At 51.4% G+C, this 23,822-nt stretch overlaps 1 protein-coding gene across 1 annotated transcript; it reads left to right on the forward strand.

Annotated features, from left to right (window-relative positions):
* Positions 1-8,693: 8,693 nt before the first annotated feature.
* Positions 8,694-23,005, forward strand: LOC125629568 (uncharacterized). Its single transcript, XM_075119111.1, has 7 exons — positions 8,694-8,757; positions 9,160-9,336; positions 14,331-14,389; positions 15,356-15,407; positions 16,899-16,991; positions 20,672-20,871; positions 22,664-23,005. Exons 1-7 carry the CDS (start codon positions 8,694-8,696, stop codon positions 22,982-22,984), a joined length of 966 nt encoding a protein of 321 aa, XP_074975212.1. The 3' UTR covers positions 22,985-23,005.
* The last annotated feature ends 817 nt before the right edge of the window (positions 23,006-23,822 follow it).

The following is a 23,822-nucleotide window of genomic DNA, read 5'->3' on the forward strand; positions in this document are numbered from 1 at the left end:
CACCACCATGGAGGCTGTCACTGGTTGTGTTTGATGGTGTACGTCCCGTTCGAGACCACAACGCTTACAGAAGAATGGGATGGAGTCTGTTGTGGTCTTAGTTTCATAACAAAACTTGAGTGACTCCCCGGTGGCTCTCTGCTTGCAATTGGCAACGCTTTCCCTGGGGAAACCCGAGGAGTTGCCGATAGCATAGAACTGGTAGGGATGCTGCAGGGACAGGGGGTTGCTCCCATTCCCATAGAATCCATGCATGTGGCCCAGCAATTTTACAGTGCAAGCAGGGGCATTTCTCTAATGATCTGGACTTATAGAAGTTCATAGAATATCAGGGTTGGAAGGGACCTCAGGAGGTCATCTAGTCCAACCCCCTGCTCAAAGCAGGACCAATCCCCAGTTTTTGCCCCAGATCCCTAAATGGCCCCCTCAAGGATTGAACTCACAACCCTGGGTTTAGCAGGCCAATGCTCAAACCACTGAGCTATCCCTCCCCATGTGAGGCAGTATGAATGTCATGGATAATTCAGACCAATGGGGAGAAACAGAATCAAAAACACTGTTTAAACACCTTCCATCCCCTTTCCACCCCTCCCCTCTTGAGAACTTCTGACCAACTTAACTGCACAATACATATGCTAACAAACTTAAACACAGGGGCTGACCTCAGCCTGGGAGGGCCATGGGTGCCAGAGGTTCCAAGGGGAGCAGCTACCTGATGTCCTTCAGTGACCGTCTCTCTTCCTTGTTGCTGGGGCTGTCCCGCTCCTCATCAGCCCCATCCAGTTCCCCACTTGACGAGGCAGCTTGGGACAGCCCCATTGAAAGGACAAGGCCCAGCCTCATCCAGGTCACTGTCACTGTGCTCTGCCTTCTGGTTTCTCCGCTGGTTTGCTGCAGATCCAGCGTCCCGCCCTGGAGCAATGTACCAGAGGACACAGAGCGATGTACCCAGAGGACACAGAGCAATGTACCCAGAGGACACAGAGCGATGTACCCAGAGGACACAGAGCGAGTCTGGGGTAGAACTGTGAATTGAAGCAGGTTTCCCAAGTCACGGCCCAGGGCCGTAACCACAGGGCCAGTCTTCCGTTTTAAATGTGAGCTGCATCATTCACTGGGTGAACAGAACTAAAAGGGACTCACCACTTGTTAAATTTGGTGCCATTGGCTCATTTCCAGGGCTGGGCTGGTTCCCTCCGGAGGCCGATCCAATAAGCAGAGGGGCCTTTATAGCGCATCATGAAATCCTTTGTTAAAAAAAAGGAAAGGAAATATGCATTACACAACATTTCAGGTGTGCACTGGATTCTCTGAGCTACTATACAGGGTCCTGGGCAGGGGGTCCAGGCTGGGAATTCTACACCAAGACATGACAATCCAGACTCAAAAGCAAGACCCATCTGCTCCATGAACTACAGGGAGGGAAGTCAGTCCATGTGTGGACATCATGCTAAGACTTGTCTAGTATATTTAATAGAGCTGGCTGGAGATTTTCCATCAAAAATTTCTGAGACAGAAAATGTGTTTTCTGGAAAAATGAATTTTTCCAAAGATAAATGTCGATTTCACTGAATTTTTTCAATTTTCCATTGAGCAATGATTTTGTTTCATGTCAGTTCAACATTGGCCCGTAGCCAACTGAGCTACCAGGGTGCCTCATGGGAGTTGTAGCTTGGGTGCCTCATACCTCTATCCTCCTCTATGGGTTGGGCTCCCCCCAACTACATTTCTTATAATGCACCATGGTGACACCCTGTACCCCAAATTCACCATTTCTATATGGTTATGATATATTGTGCACAAAGTATGCCTTGTGAGGAATCATTTGAAAACTCGTAATCTGCCGAATATTATTATCCTGCTGAAATATGTGTAATATCACTGCATGTCAATTTATGAGATTTTGCTATATGATTGTGTGACGTTCACCTCTGGTGTTGTCTGGACCGGTGATCTGCTAGGTCACTCCAATCCTAGGAACCTCCGTCTTGCAGTGTCCAGTTATGCCTGCTGGACGCTGCTAGCTTATATAAGTTTGTCAATTTAGCAAAGAAATTGATATGTACCAGGCTTGTTATCCCAAGGGGAGCCTCTGACATGCTTCAAACCAAACGCACTGCTTCAGGTCGAATAAACAAACAGATTTATTAACTATAAAGATAGAATTGAAGTGATTATAAGTCAAAGCATAACAAGTCAGATTTGGTCAAATGAAATAAAAGCAAAATGCATTCTAAGCTGATCTTAACACTTTCAATGCCCTTACAAATTTAGATGCTTCTCAGCACAGGCTGGCTGGATGCCCTTCAGCCAGGCTCTCCCCTTTGATCAGTTGCTTGGTGGTGATGTCTGTAGATGGAGGTGGAAGAGAGAGAGCATGGCAAACGTCTCTCCCTTTTATCATGTTCTTTCTTCCCTCTTGGCTTTGCTCCCCCCCTGCAGAGTCAGGTGGGCATTACCTCATTGCAGTTCCAAACTGACCAAAGGAAGGCGGGTGACTCCCTGGAGAGTTTAACAGATCCTTTTGTTGCTGCCTAGGCCAGTGTCCTTTGTTCCTGTGCGGCTGGGCTGGGTTTGTCCCATACCTGCACTGATGAGGTGTAAACTGCCTCTCTGCTCTTGGAGAGTTTTTGCCTGGGCTTATTTTAAGCCGTGAGAATAAGATTTCAGCCTCATAACTACATACATGAAATTATAACCTATAACCTTACTATAACATTACTGTAACAATTACTATAACATCACTAAAAGAAAAGGAGTACTTGTGGCACCTTAGAGACTAACCAATTTATTTGAGCATGAGCTTTCGTGAGCCACAGCTCACTTCATCAGATGTTTACCGTGGAAACTGCAGCAGACTTTATATACACACAGAAATCATGAAACAATACCTCCTCCCACCCCACTGTCCTGCTGGTAATAGCTTATCTAAAGTGATCAACAGGTGGGCCATTTCCAGCACAAATCCAGGTTTTCTCACCCTCCACCCCCCCACACAAATTCACTCTCCTGCTGGTGCTAGCCCATCCAAAGTGACAACTCTTTACATAATCAAGTCGGGCTATTTCCTGCATAGATCAAGGTTTTCTCACATCCCCCCACCCCCATACACACACAAACTCACTCTCCTGCTGGTAATAGCTCATCTAAACTGACCACTCTCCAGGTTTAAATCCAAGTTAAACCAGAACATCTGGGGGGGGGTAGGAAAAAACAAGAGGAAACAGGCTACCTTGCATAATGACTTAGCCACTCCCAGTCTCTATTTAAGCCTAAATTAATAGTATCCAATTTGCAAATGAATTCCAATTCAGCAGTTTCTCGCTGGAGTCTGGATTTGAAGTTTTTTTGTTTTAAGATAGCGACCTTCATGTCTGTGATTGCGTGACCAGAGAGATTGAAGTGTTCTCCGACTGGTTTATGAATGTTATAATTCTTGACATCTGATTTGTGTCCATTTATTCTTTTACGTAGAGACTGTCCAGTTTGACCAATGTACATGGCAGAGGGGCATTGCTGGCACATGATGGCATATATCACATTGGTGGATGTGCAGGTGAACGAGCCTCTGATAGTGTGGCTGATGTGATTAGGCCCTGTGATGGTGTCCCCTGAATAGATATGTGGGCACAATTGGCAACGGGCTTTGTTGCAAGGATAAGTTCCTGGGTTAGTGGTTCTGTTGTGTGGTATGTGGTTGTTGGTGAGTATTTGCTTCAGGTTGCGGGGCTGTCTGTAGGCAAGGACTGGCCTGTCTCCCAAGACTTGTGAGAGTGTTGGGTCATCCTTTAGGATAGGTTGTAGATCCTTAATAATGCGTTGGAGGGGTTTTAGTTGGGGGCTGAAGGTGACCGCTAGTGGCGTTCTGTTATTTTCTTTGTTAGGCCTGTCCTGTAGTAGGTAACTTCTGGGAACTCTTCTGGCTCTATCAATCTGTTTCTTTACTTCTGCAGGTGGGTATTGTAGTTGTAAGAAAGCTTGACAGAGATCTTGTAGGTGTTTGTCTCTGTCTGAGGGGTTGGAGCAAATGCGGTTGTATCGCAGAGCTTGGCTGTAGACGATGGATCGTGTGGTGTGGTCAGGGTGAAAGCTGGAGGCATGCAGGTAGGAATAGCGGTCAGTAGGTTTCCGGTATAGGGTGGTGTTTATGTGGCCATTGTTTATTAGCACTGTAGTGTCCAGGAAGTGGATCTCTTGTGTGGACTGGACCAGGCTGAGGTTGGTGGTGGGATGGAAATTGTTGAAATCATGGTGGAATTCCTCAAGGGCTTCTTTTCCATGGGTCCAGATGATGAAGATGTCATCAATATAGCGCAAGTAGAGTAGGGGCTTTAGGGGACGAGAGCTGAGGAAGCGTTGTTCTAAATCAGCCATAAAAATGTTGGCATACTGTGGGGCCATGCGGGTACCCATAGCAGTGCCGCTGATCTGAAGGTATACATTGTCCCCAAATGTGAAATAGTTATGGGTAAGGACAAAGTCACAAAGTTCAGCCACCAGGTTAGCCGTGACATTATCGGGGATAGTGTTCTTGACGGCTTGTAGTCCATCTTTGTGTGGAATGTTGGTGTAGAGGGCTTCTACATCCATAGTAGCCAGGATGGTGTTATCAGGAAGATCACCGATGGATTGAAGTTTCCTCAGGAAGTCAGTGGTGTCTCGAAGGTAGCTGGGAGTGCTGGTAGCGTAGGGCCTGAGGAGGGAGTCTACATAGCCAGACAATCCTGCTGTCACGGTGCCAATGCCTGAGATGATGGGGCGCCCAGGATTTCCAGGTTTATGGATCTTGGGTAGTAGATAGAATATCCCAGGTCGGGGTTCCAGGGGTGTGTCTGTGCGGATTTGATCTTGTGCTTTTTCAGGGAGTTTCTTGAGCAAATGCTGTAGTTGCTTTTGGTAACTCTCAGTGGGATCATAGGGTAATGGCTTGTAGAAACTCATGTTGGAGAGCTGCCGAGCAGCCTCTTGTTCATATTCCGACCTATTCATGATGACAACAGCACCTCCTTTGTCAGCCTTTTTGATTATGATGTCAGAGTTGTTTCTGAGGCTGTGGATGGCATTGCGTTCCGCATGGCTGAGGTTATGGGGCAAGTGATGCTGCTTTTCCACAATTTCAGCCCGTGCACGTCGGCGGAAGCACTCTATGTAGAAGTCCAGTCTGCTGTTTCGACCTTCAGGAGGAGTCCATCTAGAATCCCTCTTTCTGTAGTGTTGGCAGGGAGACCTCTGTGGATTAGTATGTTGTTCAGAGGTATTTTGGAAATATTCCTTGAGACGGAGACGTCGAAAATAGGATTCTAGGTCACCACAGAACTGTATCATGTTCGTGGGGGTGGAGGGGCAGAAGGAGAGGCCCCGAGATAGAACAGCTGCTTCTGCTGGGCTGAGAGTATAGTTGGATAGGTTAACAATATTGCTAGGTGGGGTGAGGGAACCATTGCTGTGGCCCCTTGTAGCATGTAGTAGTTTAGAAAGTTTAGTGTCTTTTTTCTTTTGTAGAGAAGCAAAGTGTGCGTTGTAAATGGCTTGTCTAGTTTTAGTAAAATCCAGCCACGAGGAAGTTTGTGTGGAAGGTTGGTTCTTTATGAGAGTATCCATTTTTGAGAGCTCATTCTTAATCTTTCCCTGTTTGCTGTAGAGGATCTTGATCAGGTGATTCCGCAGTTTCTTTGAGAGCGTGAGGCACAAGCTGTCAGCATAGTCTGTGTGGTATGTAGATTGTAATGGATTTTTGACCTTAACAACCATGCTCAGTGCATCATGAGCCTTCCGAAGACACCCAACAAACTTTGCATTGGATACCACACAATCACTTTATAAAGATGAACATGGGGCTGTAGGGTGTTTCCCCGAGGCACAGAGCATCACAGATTGTTACTGAAATATATTGTAAGTCTGGGGAATGCCCACAAACCAATTTTGCAAAGCCCAAACCACACTGGCTTTTCTAACTCCTCTGCAGCAGAGAGAAGTAGCATGTCTCCAGATGGGGTGGGAGGGCAGGGAGAAGGGAGGGTTGAGACTGTCACCTGCATAGCAGTGAAAGGCAACACGCCTTCAGAGCCAGGGGCAGAGAAGCTGATGCCTGTCACTGAAAAGGCTGTTTCAGAAGTTAGCTGTCAGCATTTTGCAGCTGACCAAAGGATGGATCCCACTCAAGAGAGCATAAAGAGGTATGTTATAGAGGGAATACCAGGAAGAGAGAATGGGGATTTTTTGAAGCAGGTGGGAAGTTGTATAGGGAAGTTCCTGCAGGGAAAAACAAAAGCCCTGGACAATCTTATAAGGAACTCATCGTGCCTGCCCAAGGAGGATTAATGTTAACACATGACTGTCCCTTTGCTGGTCACTTGGGAGAACAGAGAACTTGTGACAGGCTAAAGAAAAATTTATACTGACCAGGAATACAGAATGATGCGAGGGTTTATTGTAAGTCTTGTGACTTATGTCAAAGGAGGAAGAGGCCCTGTAAGACCCCAGAAAGTTCCTCTACATCCCTTACCTGTAATTCAAGAGGCATTTCTAAGGGTAGCAAGCACACTATGGGCCCTATGCCACATCCTACCCACAGGGGGAATAGATATATCTTGGTAGTATGGACTTTGCTACTATATAGACAAAGCAACTGCTTCAAGATAACATTGAGACTGAGACCATCTCTGGCTGAGTTGGTTTTCCAAAACAGATTTTGTCTGACCATGGGTCGAATTTTATGTCACAGCTATTCAGTGAGCTATGGAAGTTGTGAGAGTGAAGCAGCTAGACTGCCCCATATCTCCCCAAAACAAATGGTTTAGTGGGAAAGTTCAATGGGACCTAAAATCCATGCTGAGGATATATGCAAATAAAAGGGGCCAAAATTGGGATGAGTTACTGCCATTTCTGTTGTATGTTTAGAGAGGTACCCCAAGAATCAATAGGGTTTTCCCCATTTGATCTTTTATATGGAAGGAAAGTGAGGGGACCCCTAGATCTCATCACAGACTCCTGGGAAGGGAACACTGAGGTAAAGGAAGAGCCGGTGACTGAATATGTGCAGAGGTTCAGGACAGAATTAAAAGATATGATGGATATGGTTAGGACCAATCTCAAAGACAGTCAGTCTAAATAAAAGGCATGGTACGACAAACATTATACTTGTAAACATTTTTTTAAGATTGGTGTTGGTATTGGGATTGGTGCTAAACCCCATGAAAAAATACAACATTCTTGGGAAGGACCCTTTGTGCTAATAGAAGAGGTAAATGAAGATACTTACCAGCTTAAAAAATCCCATGATGATGCCCCCCCACAGTTCATACATATGAACAGGCTTAAAGTTTACTACAGCACAGAAGCCATACTAAACATGATCTGTTGTGTGGAAGGGGGAAACTGAGGCATACCACCTCATTGATTTGATGGCTGAATGCCAAGATGGTTTAACTCTGGAAAGCATTGAGATCTGTAATGAGTTAACACCAGTTAAAAGGGCAGAGGTGTCATCAGTGCTGCGAGAATGCAGAGTTGTTTTCTAACAAGCCAGGAAAGACACACTTGCTAACTCACCAGATCATTGCAACAAACAAAGCTAAATATCTCAGTACTTTTGATTTAACTCAGGGTTATGGCAAATTCCTCTGGAGGAGGACGCAGAGAAAAAAATCCTTGTATCCTGACATAGGACTCTATGAATTCACAATATTACCTTTTGACTTAATTAACATGGGCGCAACCTCAAAAAGACTTGTCAACAAAGTGCTAAATGGTTTACAGAATTTTGCAAGGGCATATATAGATGACATAGCAGTGTTAAATGCAGCACCCACGGGGGGGGGGGAAAAATTAGTGGGTGCTCTACGCCAACGAGCAGCCAAGCTCTCCCCGCCCCCATCCCCTCTTCCCCCCCAAGCGTGCCGCGTCCCTGCTCCTCCCCCTCCTAGCGCTTCCCGCCCGTCGCCTAACAGCTGTGTGGTGGCATCTAGGACTTTCCGGGAGGGAGGTGGAGGAGTGGGGACGCGGCGCGCTCAGGGGAGGAGGCGGTAAAGAGGCAGGGCAGGGGCGGGGACTTGGGGGAAGGAGGTGGAATTGGGGCAGGGCGTGGGTGGTGCAGGGGTGGGGCCAGAGGCGTGGGGGGATCAAGCACACAGGGGGCAGAGGGGAAGTCAGCACCTATGGCATAACGAGGAGAAAAAGTCATTGTGAGAACAGAGAGGAAGCATTTGATGGGAAAGCTTCAGCAAAACCCCGTGAGAGGTGTTTGATTGGTGAGTGGGTGACAATCTGTTCTGTTCAGTATATGCAGGGATGTAACTAGGGTGGGGCGAGCGGGACAGTCACCTAGGGCACAAAGCCGCGGGGGTACGTGGGGTCATGTGCCCCCCCCCCCCCCGACTTCTGCCTTCCATTTAGCTGATTGGAGCTGCCCGGCCCACTCAGGCCACTGCAGCGCTGTACGTGTAGACATGACCTTACAAAAGAAAAATCGTTATTAAAAATAAACAGCCAAAGCATTTAGCTTGCACTCCACAGGGATATTGATTCAACCCGACAACGATTTTGAGTTGGGGCAAAGCTTTCTCGTGAAAAATTCTGAATAAGTTTTTGGATTAACATTTTTTGGTTCAAAGTTTCTCTCTGGGGGGGAAAAAAAAGTTTTCACCCAGCTGTGCTAAAAAGCCTCCTAAAAATCCAAACTGTTTTCTCCGTTAATGATCCTACTTAGCGTTTACATAGCACTCTGCATGTTGAAGGCACCTGCCAAACACAAGGGAGGTGTGTAAGTATTACCCCACTTTCAGATGGGGAAACTGAGGCAGGGAGGTGCAGTGACTTGGTCATGGTCAGACAGCGCATCAGTCACACAACACTGATTCCTCCAGACCTCACTGCTTCTACTTGAACCCTCCTCTCTTGAGGCCAGTCCTGACCAGGGCATGGATGTGGTCTAACAGATCATTTCCCATCTAACGCTATCAGGACCCTGTCTCTTTAAAGACGACCAGATGCCCAAGACCTTTGTAAGGTGTTTTTGGTACATGGTTATATTCTGAATGTTGCTGCAATTCAAAATGGACTTTAGAAATTCAAGATGGCGCATATGATAGGAAGGGCTTGAACTCCATCTTGGTACCCTTCTTCATGGCATTTTCCTGCTAAAACTCTGTTTCCTGCCAGAACTTGAGGGACTGAGAGCTGGCGGGAACCGGCTGGGGGCAGAGCGCGCCTCAGAAATGCCCATCACCGAGAGCGCACAAGGGACGGTCGGGGTGACGCAGGCGCTGTCCGCCATGGAGGCAGCCACGGCCAGGTTCTTTGCGCAGCATTGGATCAAGACTCCGGCTACTAACATCTGTCAAGGACTCTGAGACTTACCTGACTCCTGTCATCCACCAAAGGACCCAGTGGAGGCTTTGCTGTCGGCCCAGATCTGTTGATCTCCTGCTTCGGCCGTAGAGAGCCAGATCCTCCGATGCTCCAGAGATCCTGAGACGGACCATCCGTCCCCGGTGTCCTCCATCTGCAGCTAGAAGAGAGACAGTCATTATTTTTCGGTCATTTATGAGTTCAGCCAAGGGACAGTTTAAGGGCCTGGGCTTTATGCCCCCTTGCTGGAATCTATTTGTGGGCGTTCCTCAAAGTGAATCTTCCCCCAGTTGTATCTATCCCTTAATAAATCTTCTTTCTGTTTAAGGTTATATTCTTTCTATCCTTTATTTCAACGCGACACGTGTGGGAGGCACACAGATTTCTAATTCTCCCAGTTGATAGATGCTGGTAGGAGTCAAACCTGTTGTATATGTCACCTCCTTATTATTCTACACAGAGATTTTGGGGTAACACCATTGTTTCCTGGAAGGCGGCTCCAGGGTTACGGGGATCTCTGTTTTGCTTCAGCCCAAGAACAATAAGTTGCAAAGCACTGAACAGAGACGTTGGCTGTAGTTAGCTAATACTCAGCCTAAGGCAAGGGGGGGCAAACTAACATTAGTCCATGTCTGGGGTATCTGTGGCCATGGGCGGTGGGTGAAGCTTCCCCTGGGGGAGGCTAGCTCCCTGCCCCATCTCTTCTGCCTCTAGCCCTGCCCACAGACCACCCCTGCTCTGCCTCAGGCCCCGCCTCTGCTCCCGCTTGGCCCCCTCCCGGCCTGGCCCCCGCAACTTGCCGCATCCCTCCTCGCCTCCACCCCACGCCCCCGTGCGACCCTCACCGCCTGCCGTGTCCCTCGTTGCCACCCCTCCCCCACGAGGCCCCCACCGCCCCCGGGAGAGGAGGGATGGGGCGAGTGGCGGGGACCTCTGAGGGGGGTGGAGGAGAGGTGGGACTCGGGCGGTGGGGACCTCGTGGAAAGGGGCGGCCCGCAGGCTGGGCCACCACGGCCCAGGCGTCCAGCCAGCCTCCCCTGGCCTATTATACCCGCCACCTACGTCTGTGGCTGTCTACCCCAAAGGTCTGTGGTTTCTGAGTCATTCTCATGGGGTCAGAGAGAAATTCAGCGTCACAAAGTTTCATTGCATTCAATAAGAAAATCACGCAGCCCATCAGTTTCCTAGTGAGCTGCTTCCCTTACACCCAACTCATTTTCCTCTGCGCCCCCATTCCCATCATTTGTGGTGTCCGGACTGTTTGAACGGAGGGCCCAGAACTGCATCTAGAAACTGTTGGGGTAGGGGGAAATGGAGGTTTGGCTGGTGGGAAGGGGGCAGCTGGGAATGCGGGGGAAGCAGTTTGTGAATGTGGGCAAAGCGCATGAACTGGGGGTCGCTGCTAAAGCTCCCAGCTGTTGAAGAGCTCAGGAGGAAACATTTTTATAAATCAACATTTGTTAACACCTGGCATGCGATAAGTTCTACAGGGAAGGCGGGACCCTGCCTGTCATATCATAAATACCGAACCGAGGAAAACACCAGGAAGGGTCTGCGCCTCAGCTGGTGTAAACTGGCATCAGCCCCATGACTCCCATGGGGTGACACCAACCTTCACCAGCTGGAGATCTGCCCCATTAATCCAGTGGAGCAAGATCAATGTACCCCAGCTGGGAAACTGGCCCCGTAGGCGCCGACTCCCTAGGTGCTCTGGGGCTGGAGCACCCATGGGGGGAAATTGGTGGGTGCTCTGCACCCACCTGCAGCTCCCTGCCCTGCCCCGCCCCCCACCCCAGCTCACCTCCGCTCTGCCTCCTCCCCTGAGCGCGCCTTCCCTACTTCTCCCCCTAGCTACCAGTGTTTGGCGCCACGAAACAGCTGTTTTGCAGCGGCAAGCGCTGGGAGGGATAGGGAACAGGGCGCGCTCCAGGAAGAGGCTGGGCCAGAGAGGGGATTTGGGGAAGGGGTCCAATAGGGGCAGGGAGGGGGCGGAGTTGGGCGGGGACTTTGGGAAGGGGTTGGAATGGGGGCGGGGCAGGGGCAGGAGGGACAGGGCAGGGGTGGAATAGGGGCAGGGCCGGGGGCAGGGGGGTTGAGCACCCACGGGCACCGGGAGAAGTTGGCGCCTATGACTGGCCCTATTCACTTGGGACAGGAAGCTGCTCTCCGTAGCATTACTGACCCCCTCCCGCACCCAAATTCCCTCCCAGAACCTGCACCCCGCACCCCCTCCCGCACCCCAACTCCCTCCCAGAGCCTGCACCCCGCACCCCAACCCCCTGCCCCAGCCTGGTGAATGTTAGTGAGGGTGGGGGAGAGCGAAGGAGGAGGCAGAGGGGCTGGAGGGAGCGGGGCAGGCCCTCAGGGAAGGGCAGTTGGGTTTTGAGCTATTAGAAAGTTGGCAGACCCGGCTACCGGTGTCACAGGCAGGCAACGGTTTGTCTGAGCTCAGATCCTCCCCAGTTTCATTCTTGTTTGTTTCAACACCCCACGGAGGAGCTGTGGGGCCACTTATAGACACCCCCCCCCCCCGCCAGCCTACTGTAGAGGGCCAGAGCAGGCGGGGGCTGTCGCTCTGCCTGTCCCAGCCCCGCAAACCCACTGGGGTCGGAATTAACCCTTTCCTCGCTGTCTGTCCTGCCGGGAGCCGGGGGGGGGGGGCTGCTGCCCAGGTGAGCAGAGAGCTGCGGACGGACGGACGGACGGGGGGGGGGTTATCTGCAGGGCTGGGGAGGGCACCGGGCTGGCTCCGTCCTGTCTCCCCGGCTTTGTCCCTACGAATCCAGTTTAGCTCCCAGCTCATTTGCCCCTGCGGACCTCTGAGGGGCTGGTTGCAGGGCGGCTCCTATGGGGCAAGGGGCGTTGGGGACAGGCGCAATGATGTCCCTGGGCAGGAGGCGAAGGACAGGCTCTTAGCCCAGGGGATTCCCCTGAGCTGGGGACAGCCCCAGCAGGGAAGCCCCAGGGACGGTCACTGCGCACTGTACGGGTGGCAGGAGGGTGCAGATCAGGGCCAAGAACCAGCCCCAGGGTCCTTGAAGACACTTCCTGGGCTGATGCCTCGTTTTCCAGCCTCACCCTCCCTGCTGCCCTCGGTGCTGCTCACGGCTCCCTTCTCTTCCTCCTCCGCTGGCTCCATCCTCTTCTGGGCCTCCCCTGCTGGCCTTTGAACTGGGGAAAGAAGCCTGATTTTCAGCGTCCCTGATCCTCGGCTGTGTCAGCGGATTGGGCCCTTGGAAAGGACTGACGGCCGTCCACGCTGCGGGGTGCAGCGGCTGCTGCAGCCTTGTTCCCTCTCGCGGAGCCGCGTGTTCGTTCAGTGTGTGGTTCGTCAGGCCCTGGGCTCGGTTCAGTGGCGAAGGTGCTCGGCCAAACCACGGCGCTAGCGTCCTGTAGGAGCCACAAGGACACTAACTCGTGTGCACCCGTGTCCATGGTACCTGCTCCGTCAGCGCACCAGGGTCCTGTCCCCTAGATCAGCGTAAATCACCCCTCCTCTGGCGTCTGCTTTCCAGGCATTGAAACAAACAAGTTTCGTATGACGCCCCGGACGTTGCTAGTTACCACCCTTGTCCTTGTACCTTCCAGTTCCACCAAAACGTCCTTATCTGTTGTTCTGTCCTCCCCACTTGTCGTCCGAGGGGTCGGTGTGTTCCTGCCCCTTGGGAATGTGCTGACGTAGTCTCTTGAGAGATCTGCGTGTTTTTGTACCCTCCTCTCCGCTCAGGATATGCTTACTTGGTGTTAGCTAAAACTTATTTTGCCAAGGTCAGGCCTGTTCGTTATGCCAAGGTCAGGCCTGTTCGTTATGCCAAGGGCTCCAGCCAGGCCCATGCTAATCAGAACAAAAAACCACAGCAATGCTGTAGTCTAGTGCCTGGAGCAGCAGAGTGGGTGACAGAAGACCTGGGTTCTAATCCTGGTTCTGCCACTAAACTGTGGTGTGACTCTGAGCAAGTCCCCTCTCTGCACGATTTCCCCTCCCGCCCTTTGTCTGTTTAGATTGGAAGCTCTTTGGGTCAGGGACTGTGTCTGCACAACTGGGCAGGGACTTTCTCTCCCTGTGTGTCTGGGCAGCGCCCAGCACAAGGGGGCCCTGATCTCAGTGGGGCAGGGACTGTCACTGTGTGTGCAGCTCAAAAGCTACAGTGACGAGATAGAACCTGTCTGGCACGTAAATACCTTGCAAGGCCGGCTACAAAAGTGCCATGTGAACGCCTGTTCTCACTTTCAGGTGACATTGTAAATAAGAAGGGGGCAGCAGTATCTCCCGTAAACGTAAACAAACTTGTTTGTCTTAGTGACTGGCTGAACAAGAAGTAGGACTGAGTGGACTTGTGGGCTCTAAAGTTTTACATTGTTTTGTTTTTGAGTGCGGTTATGTAAGAAAAAAATCTACATTTGTAAGTTACACTTTCACGATAAAGAGATTGCACTACAGTACTTGCATGAGGTGAACTGAAAAATGCCATTTCTTTTGTTTATCATTTTTACAGTGCAATTATTTATAATCAAAAATAATAATGTAAAGTGAGCACTGTACCCTTTGTTTTCTGCGTTGTAATAGAAATCAATATCTTTACAAATGTAGAAAAACATCCAAAATATTTAATAAATTTCAATTGGTATTCTATTGTTTAACAGTGCAATTAATCGCGATTAAGTTTTTTAATCGTGATTAATTTTTTTGACTTAATCACGTGAGTTAACTGCGATTAATTGACAGCCCTATTTCAGGCCTTAAAATCTATGAATCTCTGAAGAAGGGGTGGGGACTGTTGGGTATTTGAGGATATTAAGGCCGGGGGCCACGACCGTGGGTCTCACATGGTGACGGATGCACTGAAAACACCTAGGTGGACACAGTGAGAGGTTGGACCGGGCATTGTCTGTTGCATTTGGCATGTTCTGACAGCTTTAAAGGAGAAGTGCATAATTAAAATAACCCACCCTGAGTGACCGTCTCTGTTCCTTCCTGGTAGGTGGAGACACAGCAGTCTCGGTGCTGATTGTCCAGAAAATGGCCGAAGAGAGCGCCGAAGTGACAAGCGATACCAGTAAATAAGAAACACTTTGGTCTTAATTAAAAGGGAGCCTGCGGTGTGACTGGCAGAGGGACAAAAATATGGTGGCTGGGTTACCTCCTCATTTTTATGAGGGATAAAGACAGGATACAAGGAGTTTTTGTTGCTCTTTGGTTCATGCTTGTTTTTTATGTTGGCAATTTGGGTCTTTTCCACCCTGAAGGACTCTGGCCAACAGGGGATCTGGTGTAGTGAAAGGCTTGAAATCTGGAATACTGTGTGCACCCCATCTCGGAAAGGATATTGTAGACTAGAGGGGTTCAGAGAGAGGTGACGAGAAGGATCAAGGGCCTGGGAACCCTCTCCTGTGACGAGAGCTTGAAAAGACTGAGGCCGTTACCTTGGAGAGGAGACGGGTACAAGGGACAGGATAATGGATGGGCTAGAGAAGGTAGATCCGTGTCAAGCACAAGCACAAAGGAATGGAACGGAAAGGTGGGAACTTCAAAACGGATCAGAGGAAACAATTTTTCACGCACTGGGTAATTAGGCGGTGGAACTCACTGCGAGGTGACATCAACCAATGATGTTAAGGCCAAGAACTTAGCAAGAATTCCAAGGGGGTTTGGACATTTCTGTGGAGAACAGGAAGAGCCCGAGTTGTTATAATGCTAACAAAAATGTTGGCAGAGATATTATCCTCTTACCAGCCACTAGAGGGGGACATGGCACACAATTTGTCAAATGCATTCCCATGCTCTCTGATCTGCTTGGAGCCCCTCAATCAGGCTAAGGCCGGGCTGTGTGGGGTGAGGATAGCAAGATCTGGGGACTGCCAGTCACTCTGGGATGTGCGAGGGGAGGGGAAGCAGTGATGGATACATTCAAAAGGCCTGGGCTCCATACACAGCACTGGGCCCTGCGTGGAGGGGACTGTATGATCTGACCTTAAATGACAGTTTCTTTTGCTTTCTGGTAGGTAGAGGAGCGAATGTCTCAATGCTGCACGGACCAGTGGCAGAAAGGAGAAGAGATGTCGGTAAATAATTATATTATTTATTAGGTATAATACGGTAACACCCAGAGACAGCAGCTGAGCCCCATTGTGTGTTGAACAGACCCACAGGGAGAGACAGTCCCTGCCCCAGCTGAGATCAGGGCCCCGTTGAGCCGGGCGCTGCCCAGACCCACAGCGAGAGACAGGCCCTTAAGGTGAGGTTCCTTTAGCTCAAGTGGTAATGGCTTGCGCCTTTAAATCCAGAAATCAGGAGTTCAATTTCTACTGCTGATGATTTTATGCCCTTTCTAAAGGCAAGTTCTGGGATATCCTGGTAGCCCCCAAATTAGCCCGAGTAACTCTGGGCAACCATGAAAATCACTCTCCCAGTCAACCAGCTCATGGCAGCAAGGTCCCTGATCTAGCAATCTGGAAAGTAAGAAGGTCCTTCAAAGCCGGTGAAGAGAGCTCAGTGAAATTTTTGAACCTCTTTGTTTTTTTTAATTGAAAAACAATTTTTTCACCCAGAATTGTCAGAGTTGTTTGGCTTTTCCATTTTTGGTGAAATAAAGGTGTTTCTTGCTTTTTCTTTTGCATTGATCTTCTGGTGAAATTTTTATTGAAAATATATTTTTTAGATGTTTGGAAAAGTTGTAAACATAAGAGCTGCCCCACTGGGTCAGAGCATGGTCAATCTAGCCCCGTATCCTGTCTGCTACAGTGGCCACTATCAGAGCTTCGGGGGAGGGTACGGGACAGGGGAAATTACTGAGCGATCCCCCCCTGCCTTGCACTCCTGGCTTCTGGCAGTCGGAGGAGCATGGGGTTGCATCCCTGACCATCTTGGCTAATAGCCATTGATGGACCTGTCCTCCAAGGACTTATCTCGTTCTTTTTTGGAACCTAGTTATTTTTGGCCATCACAACATCCCATGGCAATGAGTCCCTCAGGTGGACTATGCGTTGTAGGGAAAAGTATTTCCTCTTGTTTGTATTAAACCTGCTTCCTGTTAATTTCATCAGGTGAACTCTGATTTTTGTGTTGTGGGAAGGGTAAATAACACTTCTCTATTCACTTGTTCCACACCGTTCATGGTTTTATAGACCTCTATCCTGTCCCCCCTTAGTCATCTCTTTTCTAAGTTGAACAGCCCTAATCTTTGTAGTCTCTCCTCATATGGACGCTATTCCATGCCCTTGATCATCAAACAACTAGATTTATCCACTCATGGAAGTGTAACGCCAACAGACCCCAGTCGTTGGTGGGCGGGATCGAACCTGGGACCTCTGCAGCTTAGTGCATGAACCTCGACCGCATGAACTAAAAGCCAACTGGCTGTTAGCTAAGGCTGCAGAGCAGACTCATTAATCTCTCTCTCTAAGTGGTCTTGGTGCCACTAGGTGGGACAGAACACCCCACCCAGGAGGTGTGTGGGTTACACTTAGCAAAACATGAGCATTTTCATGCGCCGGCAGCATTTGCTATTGAAACGCCTTCGTCTCCTTTCATGTCTTTTTCTATTTTGCAGATTTCAGCCTAAAATGCATTAAAGATAAACAGATCCCAATTACCGTTACTGTCGTCATCACAGCTTTGATCATCACCATAATTGCGCTGGCGGGTGAGTGAAGGGTCATTCCTAACCCTGCCGATTCTCATTCCCTTGTCACGTATTCTTCATTCACCGCTTGTCCGAGCCCCAAGGTCACAGGGCCCACTTGCGTTTCCCACCCTGTCGTTGCCCTGGTCTGATGCCTCCGTGGAAGCACATTCCCCTTTTCAGAGGGGAAATCTCTCTCCAGACCCTTTTCCCCCAAAAAGGAAGGGCCTAGATTCCCAGCACCCGCAACCCCACCCAGAGCCAACAGGAATGGCAATTGCTGAGCGCCTCTGGGAAAATCAAGCTCTGGGATGCACTCAGCTCCATAGAACCCCCCCATGGATGATGAGAGTAGCCCCGTTAGGGACAGCAGCATGACCTAATGGATAGAGCACTTGGCTGGCATGCAGGAGACCTGGGTTCTCTTCCCAGCTCTGGCCCTGCTGTGTGACTGTGAGCCAGTCATTTCCCCACTCCATGCCTCAGTTTCCCATATGTAAAAGCAGGGATAATGATGTTGATTTCCCTTGGGATCTGCTGGTGAGGTCTATGGGAGACGGAGCCAACTCAGTGACTCCTCTCTGTCTGGAGGGGGCAGCGACCTAGTGGTTAGATCCTTCCGCTCCCCCACGCACGTACTCTGACATCTGCCCGAGTGGCACTCGCTCTGCTGGGAATCAGGCTCTCCGGCGTTCGCTGCCGGAACGGCCACAAGCTCCCCACCTTCCCTCGGTTCAGGATCTCCAGAGCGGCCATCAAAATGCACTTTGGACACTCGCAGGCTTTGCACGTTCTTTGTTGTGCGTGCACGCTCCCTTGCACGCCCTCTGTCTCTCTCGCACCGGAAGAGCTTAGGGGGGCCCAGCCAACACGGCCCAGCCCCAGCAGCCTGGAGTCGTTCTGGCCACAGACCCATTGGCTTCCTGCTCTGAGCCGGCGCAGTGGCGGATTGGCCCCCAGGAATAGTGCCGGATCCCGATTGGCTGAGGGGGTTATCACCGCTGCCGTGCGGTGGTGGTGGGGTAACACCACGTAGGAGCCGCCGCATCCCCACCGGGCAGCTGCTTTGGGGACATCCTGGTGGGGGGGCTGCGGTGATGCCGGGGGAGTCTGGTCCCTCCCTCCAGCTGGGAAGGCGGATAGGAGGAAACGCTTTATTCCTTAAACTAGAATCATAGAATCATAGAATATCAGGGTTGGAAGGGACCCCAGAAGGTCATCTAGTCCAACCCCTGCTCGAAGCAGGACCAATTCCCAGTTAAATCATCCCAGCCAGGGCTTTGTCAAGCCTGAAGGTGAGAAGTGAGCAAACTCTAGTTTACAACATCCCCTGGGCTGGCCCAGCTGCTCTGGTGGCCTTGAGTAGCAGGAGACGAAGCCAAGGACACCCCCTTCCCTGCCCCCTCGGAAGCAGCCCCACTAGGGCCCAGGCCTGGGTAGCCGTGTAGGGAGGCAGTGGGTGGGTCTCCCTGCCTCACACCACCTGCGTCATCCAATGCCCAGTCTCACCTTAAACTGCCGTAGGTTTGGGTTCCACCGTCTGGCCATGGCTCACAGCACGTCTCGAAAGTTGTTTCCAGTCCATTGATCATGGTTCCTCCTCCTGCATCCACCGTACTGTGTGTAAACACAACTGGGAGTCTCAGGCAGAGGTTTCAGCTCCCTGATCCGGGCCAGTCTCTCGTGGCTTTGGGAGCATTTCTGAATTTCTTTTCTGGACCAAAGCTCCGCCGTAAAAATCACGTGGCCCAGTGAAACTGTCACGCCGTACGGATTCTTCCCGTTGGTGTCTGGGCATCGATGGTGCAGCGGAAGGGGGTGTGTTGGAGTGCGTGTGCCCTGCCCCCAGGAACTGAAGAGTTCCCGGGATTCCTTCGAGAAGACACATGCTGTAGGGAGTGTGCGGTGACAGCTGTCAGTGCTGGCTGCTTGGCTTCACTGGGCAAACAGACCTTCACAAGGAGATGGTTACAGGGAGGAACACGCTCTAGGCGTCGGGTTGGACTGCATGGAGAGTGGGAGACTCTGGGCTGGATCCTTAGACCACTTGACACCACTCTGGGGACTCAAGGTGGATGCAAAGAGCCCTCTGAGAATCCCCCCAATTCAGGGGGCCTCCCCGGCTGGTGCATGGGCTCTGCACCCCGAGTGTAGGGGATGGGTTGGGGTTGTGGCCAGAGCACGCTGCATTACAGCTGTTCTGTGCTTCCCAGGTGGCCTGAGAAGCAGAGGGTAAGTTAGAGCAACCCTGAGGCTGCTCTAAGTCACACCAGGGGAAGGTCAGGGCCCTGAATGGCCCCGGAATACAGGAAGCGCAAAGCCAGCATCACGCCAACATGTGCCAGACAGCCACACGTGCTGTTTTGCTACAGAGCACACGCCAGCATTTCTGCCCCTAGTTAATGCGTCTGTGCGTTGGGAAATCACATGGCTGGTCAAAGTTTCCATTGACCCGAACTGAAATTGTTTCTGGCTTTTCAGTTCATGAAAACGTTTGACTTTTCTCCCTGACTCAGGAAGGGAAATTTCTGTGGAACCTCAAACGTTTTCTCAGGATGTTGGGAAAACCGTTTCCCGCATCCCTCTTGTTAGGCTCCTTTGCCCGAAGTTTTTGTGGCTGCTTCGCTCGCCTGCGTGGAAAGCCTCAGCGAGCGTGTGTGACAGGCCGGCCTTTGGGCCCAGCCACAGAGAACATGAGTTGTTATAGCCCCGCCTAGGGGCTCTCGGCTCCCACATTACGGGTCTCGCTCTTAGCTGTGAAGGGCCCCAGTTCTAGCCCTGGTGTGACAGCCATCACATGTGTGCACTGAGGAGGGTACGTCGAGGGGGAGTCCATGAAATGCACCCACCATTTTTCACCCCTTGCCCCAAGGAGGTGAATTTGAATGGGCTGCCCATCCCTGCCCATTTCCTCTGTCCGGGAAAGCTGGGACTCTGACAAAGGTTTGGGGGTGATGGGGGATAATCAGCTGAACACGAGCTCCTGGTGGGCCAAAGGAGCTAATGAGACCCTGGGGTGTATAAACAGGGAATCTCGAGTAGGAGAAGATTGGTTATTTTACCTCTGGATTTGGCCCTTGTGCGACCGCTGCTGGAATCCTGTGTCCAGTTCTGGTGCCCACAATTCAAGAAGGATGTTGATAAATTGGAGAAGGGTCAGAGCTGAGCCACAAGAAGGATTAAAACCTGCTTTATAGTGATAGACTCAAAGAGCTCCATCTATTTACAGGAGAAGGTTAAAGGGTTACTTGATCCCAGGCTATAAATACCTACTTGGGGAACAAATATTTAACAATGGGCTCTTCAGTCTAACACGATCCAATGGCTGGAAGTTGAAGCTGGACAAATTCAGACTGGGAATAAGGCATCAGCTGTTAACAGAGAGCGTTATTCACCATCGGAACGATTTACCAAGGGGCGCGGTGGATTCTCCATCACTGACAGTTTTTAAACCACAGTGGGACGTTGCTGTAAGAGCTCTGCTCGAGGGATTATTTTGGGGGCAGTTCTAAGACCTGTGTGATGCAGGAGGTCAGACAAGAAGATCACAACGGTCCCTTCTGGTCTCGGGATCTATGCAAAACGACAACCCAGGCCTGAGACGTTGGGGCTTAGTGCTCTCTCTGGCCGGGATTCCCACGCGGAGACAGACACCAGGGAGAGGTCCATCTCTCACCACTGTGTTACTCACTTATTTTCAGCCAAGAAGACTCCTCCCTGCCCACGCTGCCCGCCCCACGTCACTGCTGCATGCCCGGACGGCTGGGTTGGATACCAAGGTAACTGTTACCACTTCTCAGAGACTGAAGGGAACTGGAGCACGAGCCAGAGCCACTGCTCTTCCCTCAACGCCTCCCTGGCTTCGATTGATTCCCTGACGGAGCTGGTAAGGAAGAGACACGCACCTTCATAACCACAGCTAGGGACACGCCAGAGCCTGGCGCCCCCTGAAGGCCTAAGGCAGCTTCTAGATACAAGGAGCTGAATCTCCTGCGGAGCTGGTTGTAAAATGCAAATTCAGGGACAGGATTTGACTTTTTTTAATAGAAAAATGTTGACCCCCCCCCAATTTTTCATTTCATTTTTAACTTCAAATGTCATTTCAGTTTGGGTTCTTTGTAAACTCCAAAATCTCGTTTTTCAAATGTAGTCCAGCTGGGAATCAGGACCTATAGGAGAGAACGGGGGCGGAAGAACCAAGAACGACAATTCCCACGATGCCAGGCATCAGCCCCCCAGTCTAATGAAAATGTTTCATTTTGGGTCGACCTAAATCTTTTTTTTTTTTAGGGGAAGAGAATTTCTGTTCTGTGGGAAATCTAAATATTTTGACTTTTTGTCCCAAAACATGAGAATTTCCCTCAGGATGGAAATTCCGTTTGTCACCCACCTCTGTGCACACATTCCCCACCACCCTCAATGATGCACAAACACATCCCATCGTTCATGCACAAGGACACCCCGCTGAGGGGAATCTCTATGGCTACGGGATGCGGCAGCTCGGTGCGGGAGCATCTTGGTAGCCGCGTTAGGGCCTTGCTAAGCACAGCTGGGCTCTGGCTGCCTGGGGCAGAAGGGGAGGCAGAGGAAATGGATGGAAAGTGTGGGGGAGGACTTGGGAGACCCACGGGGAGAAGATAAGGGGCGGGGGCAGGTGGGGCAGCAAAAAGATATTGGGAGAAATGGGAAGTTGCTGGAAGAGGCGAGTTCTAGAGGGAAAGCGGGAGGACAGGTCCATCCAACCAAGATGGTCAGGGAAGCAACCCCATGCTCTGGATGTCCCTAGTTCTGTTTGCCAGAAGCTGGGAATGGCCGACAGGGGATGGATCACTTGATAATTGCCCTGTTCTGTTCATTCTGCACCGGCCACTGTTGACAGACAGGATACTGGGCTAGATGGACCATTGGTCTGACCCAGCATGGCCGTTCTTATGAGGTTTGCTTCCCCTGAGGTACTGCCTGATTTCCAGTCTAGCTGCACTAATGCGTCTAGTTCTGTTAATCTGTATTCAAGAAAGACACACTCAGACTGGAACAGGTGCAGAGAAGTGCAGCTAGGATGCTCCCGGGAAGGGAGAGTGTCTCTTGTCAGAGGAGACTGAAAGAGCTTGGCTGGTTGAGCCTAGCACGATGAGAGGGTATCTCATTGCTCTCTGTAAATACCTCGGGAGTAGACACCTGGGAGGGAGAAGAGCTACCGAAGCTAAAGGACAATGTTGTCACAAGATCACACAGGGATAAACTGGCCAGGAATTAATTTGGGGCTGGAAATTAGCAGAAGATTTCTGCCCATCAGAAGAGGGAGGTTCTGAAGCAGCCTCCCCGTCAGAGCAGTGGGGGCGAACCACCTAACTAGGTAGAATACAGAGTCTGAGAAGTCTACGAACAGGACGATATGCCGGGGTTGCCTGCCATAGCGGGGCTGGACTCAGTGACCCAGGAACTCCCTTGCAGGCCTATGTCCCCTCATACACTGGGAAAAACCTGCAAGAAGCTTGACAACCTCTGTTGCCTGTTCTCTGTGAGCCTGTTTTTCAGGTGCTCAGCGTCCACTGTGACATTTACAGCTAGAAGTGACTAGCTCAGGGTTGATTAGTAGCAAAGCCTGGTTGAGAACCCAGTTCCCCTGGATCATCCACCGCTGGACCACATCGCTTCCCTGGACGTGAGCAGGAATGGAAGCTGGCTGATAACCCCACACTGCTTCTCGTTGCAGGTTTCCGGTCAGAGGGGAAGGGCAGTGTGCCTACCTGAACGAACATGGGGTCAGCAGCTCCCGGTGCTACTCAGAGAGACCTTTCATCTGCAAGCAGCCGGACGAGTGCTCTAGAAGGAAGCCAAGCGCCGCAGGAGGGGACACGATGGCTAAGATCACTTACAGGGCCAATGCAGCCTCTTCCGTGGATGCAGAACTTACACATTCATCATCTCTTGGGGAGCATCCTACCTCTCCAGCCATTGCTCCGTCCCGCTCCCTGCTGAAAAGCTCTCCTCACAATGCTCGACTACACTAACTCGACAACACCATCTCTCCGTTGCCGTGGTACTACTGGACAGGTGTTTTAGAGGTTTAAATCTAATATTCCCTTAATACCTCTGAGGATCGTTACCTCGACGTGTTCTGATGAACCGCAGGGCTATGTCGTCTGGAGCCTAGGGCTCCTGGTACGGTCACCCTAGACCAGGGGCGGGCAAACATTTTGGCCTGAGGGCCGCATCGGGTTTTGGAAATTGTATGGAGGGCAGGTTAGGAGAGGCTGTGCCTCCCCAAACAGCCAGGTGTGGCCTGGCCCCCGCCCACTATCTGCCCTCCCCGCCGCTTCTCGCCCCCTGATGGCCCCCCACCCCGGGACCTCTGCCCCATCCACTCCCCCTCCACTCCCTGTCCCCTGACCACCCCTAGAACTGCTGCCCCTGACTGACCCCCACCACCCCATCCACCCCCCCTTCCTGACTGCCCCCCCCCGGACCCCTGCCCCATCCACTCCCCCTCCGCTCCCTGTCCCCTGACCGCCCCTAGAACCGCTGCCCCTGACTGACCCCCACCGCCCCATCCACCCCCCCCTTCCTGACTGCCCCCCCCGGACCCCTGCCCCATCCACCCCCCCTCCACTCCCTGTCCCCTGACCACCCCTAGAACCGCTGCCCCTGACTGACCCCCACCGCCCCATCCAACCCCCCCTTCCTGACTGCCCCCCCCTGGACCCCTGCCCCATCCACCCCCCCTCCACTCCCTGTCCTCTGACCGCCCCTAGAACCGCTGCCCCTGACTGCCCCCCACCGCCCCATCCACCCCCCCCTTCCTGACTGCCCCCCCCGGACCCCTGCCCCATCCACCCCCCCTCCACTCCC

This window comes from Caretta caretta, chromosome 14, assembly GCF_965140235.1.
Source record: "Caretta caretta isolate rCarCar2 chromosome 14, rCarCar1.hap1, whole genome shotgun sequence".
Taxonomy (NCBI): Eukaryota; Metazoa; Chordata; order Testudines; family Cheloniidae; genus Caretta; species Caretta caretta.

Excerpts from the sequence above, each read along its gene's own strand:
- LOC125629568 (XM_075119111.1), top strand. The coding sequence starts at position 8,694 with ATGATCCTACTTAGCGTTTACATAGCACTCTGCATGTTGAAGGCACCT. Across the intron at positions 8,758-9,159 it reads ACCTGCCAAACACAAGGGAG|AACTTGAGGGACTGAGAGCT; the intron begins GTGTGTAAGTAT and ends GTTTCCTGCCAG. Across the intron at positions 15,408-16,898 it reads TGGCAGAAAGGAGAAGAGAT|ATTTCAGCCTAAAATGCATT; the intron begins GTCGGTAAATAA and ends TCTATTTTGCAG.